Below are 12,131 nucleotides of genomic sequence, written 5' to 3' on the forward strand. Positions count from 1 at the left end.
ATTTCCTGACAAATAATGCAGAGACGTTCTCAAATTACATAATTATATCTAGCCTATCTTTTTTTTTGCTCGATTATATCTAGCCCATGTTGATTAAGAACCCATAAAGAGAATTTACCACATGTTGGACAGAAAAGATGATTTGAAATCAGAAACCCCAATCTAAGGGCATATTTTGAAGTTACAAGAGGATGAAGGAAACAAAAAGTTGTGGACTTGCAAGAATATGGTCAACCGTAGAAAGACTTGTAGGTAGGCAACCTCGGATCTATTCTCTGCAGTTCAGGAAAGTATGGAACCCAGTGATTACGTTTTCCCTATAACTTAATTATCTTTTGTAAATTCCCTGGCATGGCAGCTGTTACTTTATATTTTGTAAGTGTGAGGTTATTTTTTATTTGATTAACCGACTAAAGTGAACTTTAAATCATTTGTCATATTTTCTATATAATATAAACAAAATTTCATATCGTGACATTTCCTCCCTTTGACATAAACATTCAATCCCTCTCAAGCAGCAGATTTTCATTTGTAACTAATTTGATGGAATGAATATTGTAGTCATATGTTTAACATTGCTTATATGCATAAAAATGGACATCTTTCAATCTTAAGGAATATCCATTATAGCATCAATAATAACTGGCTAAAAGATGACAGGGTTAGCTCACTCAGTCTCGGGTGTCGCTTTAGGCAGCCCAGGTCATTGAAGTCAACTCCTGCTTGCAGCGGTTTGACCTGCAATGTGTGGTGATTACTGGTGGCGTCCACTGCACACTGCTTGAGATGTTATTGAGGGGGTTCACCTTCAGGCTAACCTGCTAATTTTTCTCAGTTGTTAATAATAATAATAATAATAACTACTAGCTAAAAGATGACGATTCCACAAAAAGCAACTTCCTATCCATGGGCCACTGCAACAAAATCTGCAAAGTTGCCATTTGCTTGAGGTGAACATACGTATTTAATAAAATGTACATGAACACACACACCAACATAGGTGCTACTTTTCATATATTTCAGCAATGATTACTCAAATATCACAGGGAGCTACCCAACCAAATTAGTTCAGGAAATTTTGCATCTGAAAGTCACTTCGCTGAAGCAGTTTTTAGTCATCTGTTCTTTCCTTGGCCAATTTCTACAAGCAAGGCCAACAAAGCTACACACATTTGAGGTGCATTTGGTTCAGAAATATCAAATGTTGACGAAGGAATTGACATCCAAATATGATCCAACTTCCTATTTGGCTTAACTACCAGAGAACCAGGAACCTCGGCATCCCTTCTGGCAACCATGCCATCACTTTTTTCCCCATATCTCAAGTTAAGGTATGATGCAAATGCAGCCATAACTGTTGCAAGAGGAGCCACAATTGGTACCTTCACACTCTGATTTGACATCAATGATGACCTTGGACCAACAAATGATGGAAATTCAATATGCGTAATGTGGGATAATGTAGCCAAGGCTTGAGCATCAGTACTTGCTTCTGTATGGAATGAAATTACAGGAAGGTCTACAGGCAAAGCATATTGGGAAAGGAATTGTTTTCTTTTGGAATAAGTCAAATCCTCCAGTGCACTCATGTCACCCTGCCCAAAAAGAAGTTGAAATATTAATTTAAGAATTCATGCAAATACCAACTTTCAACTGTAATTAGACTATATCAACTTTCCAATAGCATTGAGTTCAAACATATGGTTATAATTTCTAACTAAATTGACATCAATATTAATCCCTATACTTTTCTCCTACTTTGTTTAAATTAAAGAACGATGCTAACAAGATTGAGCACTTGGAGAAGCCTATTATAAAGTATCCAATAACATGACTGAATATTGTGATTGAATTTGATCATTCATGTATTTCACCACAACAGTTAATTTGAACTTAAATTCTTAGACAGTGATCTGACAATGACTACAAGAATTTAATTAAGTCTAATTTTCGTTCGCTGTTAGTTAACATGCAAGTGAATTGTAATTTGTTTTGGCCCTCGGGCATATATTGAATGTAAACAATAATTAAAGGTGATGTATCTTTACAATTCTTTAAAAAATGTCGTATTGGTATGAAATAATATTCTAAGGCAAAGAAAGAATGTTTAAACAGTTTAAGAGATTGAGAAACAATTCAATTATTTGTTATTTATTCCAAAAGTTGAACCAACTCTTTAGTATTTTTCCATGGAGTAACAAACGGCATTTCCTATAAAGAATTCCGGACTCTTTGTAACATAAATATGCATATAAAATTTGTGGAATAATTCCTTGTTTGACTAGTGAAAGGTATATAAGAACAAGGCGAGAAAACAAATTTAACCTTCAGTTTAGAGGGCTTCCAAAGACCATCATATTTGGTTTTAATCCATAATCTATGCACCTAGAAGGCTAAGAAAATGTCATTATCCTTTCCCAATATGTTTGTTTTTGGATCAGGATCTCACTACTTGGGGAACTTTAAAGGATCGTACCATGCTACGAAAGAAACTACTTAAATTTAAAAAATCAGGTGGTCATATCCTTGGCATAGAAACGAGACTTAGACTCGGGACTTGGCAAAAAAACTTGGCACAGACTCAACAAGTGAAAAACCCAAGAAATTTAGAGATTTTTAAGGAATTAAAATTTGTTTCATGCACCCTTTATTAAATAAACCTTAAAGACACAATAACATCATTGAATAGAAGTTAATTTGATCACATACATAAGCATACATCGATCACATAAATTATAAACGCAAATTATTGTTGAAGGAAATAGCACACTGAGATATATAAATATTGTCAAATGTATACAAAACTCATGGAATATGAAATCCATCACATCAAATGTTCCAAACATATATCAAAACAATAACTAGAAGTCTATGGTTCAGAGGAGCTTGCATCCCTCTTACAAAGGCATCTAAGGTAGGTCCCACTAACTAGTGGGGGTTTGGGAGTGGAGACACTAATGGGTTTGAGGGAGAGCATGACAAGCTGCACAAGGTGTTAGATGTGAGAAAAAACCTAATGATAGAAGGGGTGCGGGGATACACACTTGCATGGCTCTACGGGCTAGAAGTGGGGGTTCAATGGCTATGCCCTCAAAACAATGTTTTTTAGGGAAAAAGAGAAAAGAGAGTGAAGAGAGCATAATGTCTTTAAATTAGGCGAAATGATGCTTTTAGGGACATTTTAGGGTTTTTGGATGCAAAAAAAGGTCAAATAATGTCTGTTTTTGTTATTTTTTGAGATTTATAAAAAACAAATTGAGTCTGGTGAGTCTAGGTGAGTCTTAGAACTATGAATTCCTTTGCCAACCAAATGATGGCACTCAAAAGGCCCAAATGTTAGTAGCAATCTTTAAATTGCTTGTTGGAATCAAAATTGCATTATGTAGTCTTCTCGAGATGCTTACCAAAATGTTTATCTCCTCATGGCATCTTGTTTATTTCACTGGCATTCAATTGAGGCCTAAATTGATTCTCAATTATGTTATGGGTAAATATGTCGACATTTGTGGACCTGTGATTGCCTCTAGTCTAGGGTGTCTCTAATAGCTGATAATAAGCACTCTAGGTATATTTTGATTTGAGTTAAGAGGGATCTACCTCCTCTTTAAGAAATAACTCTTTTGGCCTAAATTTTTTTATAACTTAGTCTAGAAAAAATCGACAATAACTCACAAATTTATGGAACATTTAAAAATATATTCTTAAAAAACAACTATACATTGAATTTGTAGAACATATTATTGATTTCCATCATATATAAATTAAAGTTTGAGTTAAATACATATCATAGACCAAAAAAACAAATGCAACCTCTGAATAAATTTGAGTTCAATACATATTGTAGACCACAAAACAACTAGAAACTTTGAATACATATTAAGTTCAATTTTTGGTATCAATGAAAATTATAACTCATAAATTTCGTCTACAACTAAATCTCAAAAAAAATTGTTGTTGTTGTGTGGGTGTTGTTGAAGTAGCTGCAACATCCTCAATAGGTGTCTCAACAAGTGCCTCAATAGGTGGATCAAGTTGTGTATGTGAGGATACTGCCTCTGATGGATGATCAACCTCGCCTTTCGCTTCCTCATGTGCTACCACTTTCGCCTTCCATTCAACTGGCTCTTTCTCCAACTCAATTAAGTGATCGTCTATAAAAATGGATCCATATCAACATCAACATCATCAAGCTCAACAATCTAATCTGTTGAATATGGATCAACGTCATCCAAGTCAAGTGCTCCATGTAAACCTTGCCCTTGTACCTTCTTTTCATGCAATCAAAGGTTGTACTTCACATAGACAGGGTCATTCAAGCACCTTTGAGTCAACCTATTTCACTTTTTTGTGTGAATGGTCAATTGCACTCACAACCAGAAGCACTAAAACATTGTGATAATATGTGGATGGCAAGCTTTTGAAGATTAGGTGTTGTAGCACCCTAATCTTTTCACCACAAATCTACAACGATAAAATTTGCCATTTATAAGTTGGTAAAGAATTTTATAAACTTAAAGAGTGAAATAAATAGTAAAATAAAATTAAACACATTCTTTTAACCTAACAATTGGGTGGCTCTCCTACAAGTGCAATCAAGTTAAGAAAACAATAGCCCATCGACCTTCAAATAACTTTGTAACTCATCAAGTATGCAGTGTCAAAGGTTCTCATCATCAATTAATCATCGAATACATGTCTCGAGGCCAACTGGAACCTCCATATTTGTTTTGAAGTAGGGGAGAAATAAAACTTGGGGTTCAAAAAGTAGGCAATTGCATGAATATGTTGGTGGAGTTGTTAGTTCCACCTTCGATCAATTATGTGCCATGTGGGTTCATATTTGGTCTTGTTTGAGCCATACAAATGTTGAATCGCTTCTTTGGCCTTTATCCATGACCTCATGTAGACACTTTGTGGGGTTTTGATTCTCAGCCACCATTCATAGAACCCTCACCAATGGTTTTGACACCTAGATATAGAAAAATTAACAAAATCAACACATTGTAATATTGGAAAATTAAAAAATAAATCACATGATAAATCATCAATTGAAGTTTGAAAATTTCTATTGATGATCTCCTCCATTAGTTTAACAAATTTATCATCAAAAATGGCCTTGACAACCTTCTCTACTTCAAGCTTCCTACAATAAGGACTCTCCAACCATATTTCACTCACAAACATCCCACTTCAATTTGAGCAATGTAGCTAATATGCTTTGCAAGATGAGGTAATTAGTGGCAAAACATGACTTATGTTCGTACGAGATCCTTACCATCAATGTGCTCTCTCATAAGATCCAAAACCCATGTGTGGTTGTAGATGTATTTTGTGATATCCCTTCCATCTTCAAGTGCATTCTTCACCCAACTTAGTTTCCCTATGTCCTCAAGGAGCAAGTCGAGGCAATGGACAACACAAGGGCTCTATAATAATGTCCGATGCCTAGCTTGGAGAAGTTTGTCGGTTGCCACATAAGCAATTACAATATCAATCACAATCTGAATGACATTTTGCACTTGCACTTCTATCGCCACCTCATCCAACATGTTGCACAAGCTCTTTGCATTTTTCACTTAATTGGAGGCAAGAACTAATTTTAAAAATACCAATTGTCCCCCTGAAGCAACTAGAAAGTTGATGAGTGTCTTAGTCCTGCCATCCACCCACCCATCAAATATAATGGCACAACCATTCTTTTCCCAATTTCTCCTTTATTCTTTCACTAATCGACATGTTTTTTCGACCTCATTCTACAATAATGGCCTCACTCAACTCATGACGACTTGGGGCCTTGAACCCCTACTTACCATGATCAATGATCAATTGCTCCCCATATGGACTAGAAGCAACATTGAACGAAATATTATTGTAGTACCAAAATCTAGCACATGCCAACTTTGTCCAATGTTGCAATTCTTTATTCCATCCAATACCTTGCAATTTGGCTTGTGCATCAAGAGTGTTGTAGGAAACAAAAAAGTTAGACATATGGTTGCCCACACTTCCCAATCCTCGTATATGTGGCCCAAGGGAAGAAGAGGTCCCCATATCTACCTGTGACCCTGTAGAATTGAAATTTGCCATTAGGGATACCATTGCCTTTGTTGTCCTCTTTTTATGTGCCTTTTTTTGCTCATATGTTGCAAGCATTGCTTGTCTCCCTCTCAACCTCTTCAAGACAATTGTTACATGGTGTAATATTCATTATGCCACTAACTTTAATTGTTGTAGCCATCATCCTTTGGAAAAACAAAATTTAAGAAGCTTAGAAAAAGAGAGGCAACATAAAAATTAATTAATACTCTAATCAGTAGTGTCGCAACCTAAAGTTAAATTGTAAAAATAGAAAAGTAAAATATCAAATTTCTTATTATTTTTTAATTATTTATGATTAATTTTCAATGGTTTATTAAATATTATTTATGATTTATTGATATCACATATAATAGGATACCAAATATAATAAATTGCATAAATTTTATCCATTTGATTAAATCTGATATCCTATTATATTTGATCTCTGTTATGATCAGATATAATAGGATATTTGAAATTTTGGATATAGTGAATATTGAATATTGTTTATAATTTCTAATAATTGTTGTTTCTTTACCTTTTAGAGATTCACTTTTCCATCCATTGTTGTTTAAGTTTTGTTTCCTAATTTTCGCAAATGTTTATTAATTTTGTTTATTGATCTCTCTTGTACACCTGTGCTTATTGTCAAGAGAGATTCGATGAGCATTATCAAAGAATATCCTTGAATGATATAGGTGACAATTGCTAACCGAGGAGCATTATAAATGAAAATTTGAGTTCAATAAAAAACATTTTGAAGAAGATTCAATGAGTTTGATGATGAAGATTTGTTCACTATTTTTTTCATATACTTGGTTGCACTTGCCACCACCGTCACTTTTCTTCACTCGTCTTAGTTGCGTCGCATGGGAGGAATATAATGAAAACCTAAAACATAAATTGCCTTTTACCTTTTTCAGCACCAGGTGTTTCCTAGTGAGTCACTAGGGTTTAAATCAAGAGTTTTCGCAATCATTCAAAAAATCACGAGTGAGTTTTTGATTGATTATATCGGCTAGGGTATTGACTTAGGACTAATCACACATCTCGTGAATATTTGTGAAGAATTTCAAGCTTGATTTATATAATAATATTATTTAAATTAAAATTTTAAATATATTCATATTATAATATTTTTCTTTGGTTTTGTTGTTGTAGCTATTTTGGTGGGGATAGAGTAAAGCAAGGTCTTATTTCACTAAATATTGCTTCCTTTAGTGGTAGGTAAGCTCATTGATCAATGATTTCAAAAATTGGAATCCACTAAGCGGATTTTGGGTGATTTGATAGATCAACTTAACATGAGTAAGGCAATATAGATGCTTTGTGGAATTAATGCATGGAATGGCTTTCATGGCAAGTTTTATTCTATTTTGTTTTCCTTCTCAATAGCTCAGTCAAAAGCATTTTGAAGTTCGAAAGAAGGTTTCTACAGGTTGCTAACATAGGGTCTGGGTTGAGCAAAGCACGAGATGGATTCTCCAATCCGTTTAATTGCCTCCAAAAGGCAGATGACGTTCATGGGAGAGATAATGGAGAAACGCCTGCAAGAAGTGCTTAATGTGTCCCATTTTGTGATTGTGAGGGTTGTCAAGAGAATTCTTGGAGATGAATTTCTAAGGACAAATCATAAATACAAAGTGCATATGGAAATCTCGATAGTCTTCATGGCAACACTCCTTCACAAAGGCCTTTCCAAAGAAAAGATTGAAAATCTTTGTGGAAAGGTCTTCAAGGCGGGATTATTGGGAGATTTAAGTAGGGTCATGAGAAATATTGATGAAAACCTCACCATTCCTCTCCCTAAGGACTATATGGTTACGATTGGGAATGGGAAACCCCCTCCATGTTTTCCCATTCTCTATATTGAAGATGAGAAACCCTTCTAGACCAGAAAATTCAGGATCAAAGAGAATGTGAATTTCCTTTGCAATTTCTTCTGATTTTCCAAGATTAAGGAAAAGAATTGGATTAAAGAATACCTGGAGGATGATGGGCCTTGTTTCCTCCAAAAGAGTAAATTAATTCTTGGGTGGAAGAGATAGAAGAAATTGTAGAGGAGCTTGGTCCAGAGCCTCTGGAAGTGTCTGTTTGCTTCCCTCATGTCCCCCTCCTCTGGTTCGCTCATGAAGATGTGTTTGAAAGTGGAAACAATTGTCTCGAGCGGCCACTTAGAGAAGTTGATCCCCTAAATTTCCAGCAAGTGAAGCTCCCTGTATTCCAAGGGAAAAGAACACAGTTGAATAAAAAAAGGAATGAATTTTATGCTAGCTGATGAAGTATTAAAATTAGGAGCCTATGGTTGAATGTGCAACCCAAATCCATTAATACACCAAGATTTGTTCTTGAATACGAAATCTCTTTCCATTTTTTTTCAATGATTGCAACAAAAAAGCCATTACCAAGCTCTACATAAAAAACCTCATTTACCCCATTCCAATGAAAATCTATGGAATCAAGTAGCAAATCTTTTGAGGGTTGAAAGTTCTAGAACTTACAAATAAGCACTCGCTCCTTGAGATCTTGGATCTAAGGTGCTAGCATGTCTATGGGAAAAACAACCTACACTACCCCTTCTTTCGATGCTTTGCCCACATTTGGTAAGTGTTTAGGTCTTTATGGTTGCAATACAACTTGCTGCTTTGGAACCCATCTATAACTTTTACCCTTTGGATGCCATGTATTAAAATTTTGTTTCTTCGATCACAATCATCGCTTCCCTGGACGGGTATATGAAAACCAATGTATATGTCGATCTCCTCATCAACCTCCAAATGCATTGAAATGAGCGCCTAGTTTGTTTCCTATACGATTCTTTAGAGGACTATATTTTGGGAGATTTATATCTAATTTTTTTTTTATAATTTTTTTAGTATTTATTTAGACTTGGAACTATATATATAAATTTCAACAAATTTAAGCTAAAGTATTTAAATTAAGTTTAATAAATACACTAGAATTTAACATAATTTTAACAAATATATTATTTTTAATATTAAATATAATATTGTTTTATTTGAAAAATAATATATTTAAATATTTGAAATAAAGTTTTAAACTTTTAATATTGAATTGTATTGCTTTTTACAGTTAGAAATAAAAATTTCATATATTTTGTTTTCATGTTTTCTAAATAAAATTTAGATAGTTTTTTAAATAGTAAATATTATTTTTCTTTTGAATCATGTAGATTTTAATTTAATGGCTCCAAAAGAATCAACTACCAGGGCATGAAAATATGTGACCACTTGCCTAAAAACTTTTACTTGAAATTTATCAAGGGTAATAGACCACTTGCTTCATATTACAAGGGGTACAGGTGGAGATGATATTGCATGTCGAAGTGTGACTCCAAAGTTTAAAGCTATTTTTCGAGAAAGAACATTCCTCCTCAATTGGAGGAAAGATGAAGGCACAAAAGAAACAAAAAACTAAAGAGGATGTGTCTAGATTCACAACTATTATGTCCTCTTCTAGTCTACCTAATGATGTGTTTTTTATGACAGCATCCAACACAGAATAAAGTTGCCTAGCGGTCACTTTACTCTCTCTTGATCAAAGTTCAATCATATGCTAAGATTGCAATAAGTTCAAACGATTGACTCCAAGGTTCTGATTATGCAATGGATATGAATTAGTTGGCTTGATATGATATGCTAGTAATCCAAGGGGACTTATGTTTGGATCATTCTATCACTTCTTTGTTGTGGCAGGAACTTTATCATGGGATATGGCAATTCTGCAATGCTTCTGTTTTTGCTGAACTGAATTGGAATGGACTGAAATTAAAGGGGAAAGGGTTTAGAAGGATGTAAATCTACTCCTAAGAGTAGTGATATCAATAGATAGTGCTCTAGTAGACGAATTCTAGTTAAACCAAATCCTGCTTCGCCAAGATTAACTACAACTCCACAAAAACTAGTGCAATCTTCTAAGGATATTGAAGGATTTTCACATCAAGAAAGTGCATTTGAATACCCAAAACGACGCAATCCAAATGACTATCCACAATTGAACTTAGCACAAATTTGGTGGCTTAGGCTAACTTTACACTGCAACTTATAATCAACAAGATGCAAAAAGTATGAACCATGGGAATTCATCAAACATCATTACATTCTCCATTGAAATCAAAGCACTACTCTACTTCTACTCTAAGTGAGGAAGGTGAAACCATGCAAGTTTTGAAAAATAACTTAAGTGGACACCATCAGCGAACTATGTTTCACTGTTATTATCTTAAAAACTTATCGCAACAAATTCATACAAATCTCCCTCCCTTACAAATGAGGGGTCACCCCTTTATATAGGCCTCAAGCCATGATTACATGCAAAACCCTAATTAGGGTTTGCCCCTAAAGATTCCACACACATGATTTCAGATGGAAAATGATGCACAGACCTTTAGGTGCAGCATCTTGATATTTTGGAGCCTAAGCTATTTCATATTGATAGACAAGGTGATTGTGAAATTATGGCAGACCTTTTTGAAGCCATTAGCAGGTTTATTGGAAATACAAGAGTGGAAGGGATGTTTTAAATACACAGCCAAATATGATATGGCATGAGATGAGGTAGTTGGCTATAGATGGTGGATGAAGTATTTAGTACAATCTCCTAAACTACAGTGCTTTGCCATTTGAATACTGAGTCAAGGAGAAAGTTCATCAAATTGTGAGAGGGACTAGAGTTGCTTTGACCACATCCATTCCAAAAATAGGAACAAGTTGTAGTCCAAAAAGTTGGGAGATCTTGTCTACATCTGCAGAAGAATAAAATTGTTCATGAACAAATCAGCAAATGACTCATCTTCTTCACAACAAATTTCAAAAGACATAGAAGTGCCAGTTGTAGATGAGCCTAAATTTTTTTATGATGAATTGGGTAGTTATATTAATGATGATACTACAACATCTCAACCAAGTGCTCTTGATGAACTTGAAGCTTTTTTAAAGTTCTAAAGTCTTGACTTTTGATTGTACCTTTTTGACATAAAACCATCTTTGCAATCATGATTTCACATGTTTCTTATGGTTTATATTTTATAAATATGTCATTTTTTTATAATGATTTCAAATCTATTTAGCAATGTTATACTATTTTAATAATTAAATATATTACTTATATTTTTCAAAAAAACATATGTTAAAACAAATTTAAAGATGATTTTTTTTTCACAAATTTTTACCCTCGCCGAACTTCATTTGAATTTTATGGTTGCCGAACTCATATTTGAATTCGAACTTTGTACTTAGTTCACAAGTACAAATTCATTGAGATTTACTAGCAAAAATTAGCTTTGTGAAAAGTGTTGTGTGTGCAAGAGGAGAAAGACACGGAAATTATAAGTGAAGTGTGTAGTGAAAGAGGTGAATGAAGAATCATACTTATTTTATGTTGAGATATCCCAGCTCTCCCATAGAGAGGCACCAAAAAGAACCGTACCACATTACTGTGTAACCCAAGAGTGTTGAAGCTTTTGTTAAGGCTTTAAAGCCTTAAATATTTCCAACGCAGCCTAAAAAGGAGTCAACAAAACTGCCGCCACCTTCAAAAAGGTAGTCACCCCACTTTGTAGTTGTTGTACCTTTAAAAGGGAGTGTCATACTAATGTGGAGCAGGCCGTACAGATGGGAAGGGGAATATAAAGATGGTTGTGGATTGGTTGTTGATCAATCTGAAGTTGAGGTCAGCAAATTAAGCTACAACTATTATGATTTTCTTTATGTCATTATTTCTGTACGAAATTTCAGTATGGGACATTTTGTAACAGCAGTTCACAAAATTATTCAATGAAAATGATGCATATATTATTCAATAATTTTGTTAAAATAATGTGCTATCACTATTTAGAAACTCAAAAATTAACGTTATGATGACCTTTATGATATTCCTTCAAAAACAAGTTGAAAAACAAACTCGGCCTAGCAAAAAGAAACTATTTGACGAAATGTCTGAATGGAAGTTGTGAAAATTGTAAGTTTGATTGAGAAAATATTGCAAGGGATATTGCAACATTTGGAGATTTGTCGGCTTTGGATGTTATGAGA

At 34.3% G+C, this 12,131-nt stretch overlaps 1 protein-coding gene across 4 annotated transcripts in view; it reads right to left on the reverse strand.

Annotated features, from left to right (window-relative positions):
• Positions 1 to 922: 922 nt before the first annotated feature.
• The window catches only part of LOC131051221 (uncharacterized), a 125,077-nt gene continuing 113,868 nt past the window's right edge, over positions 923 to 12,131 (reverse strand). For all 4 annotated transcript variants that reach the window (XM_059216740.1, XM_057985632.2, XM_057985646.2 and 1 more), the window contains one exon: positions 923 to 1,595. In XM_059216740.1, the coding sequence (XP_059072723.1) occupies positions 1,586 to 1,595 (10 nt within the window). In that variant the 3' untranslated portion in view covers positions 923 to 1,585. The remainder of the gene's footprint in view (positions 1,596 to 12,131) is intronic.

Source organism: Cryptomeria japonica, chromosome 2, assembly GCF_030272615.1.
Source record: "Cryptomeria japonica chromosome 2, Sugi_1.0, whole genome shotgun sequence".
Classification (NCBI taxonomy): domain Eukaryota; kingdom Viridiplantae; phylum Streptophyta; class Pinopsida; order Cupressales; family Cupressaceae; genus Cryptomeria; species Cryptomeria japonica.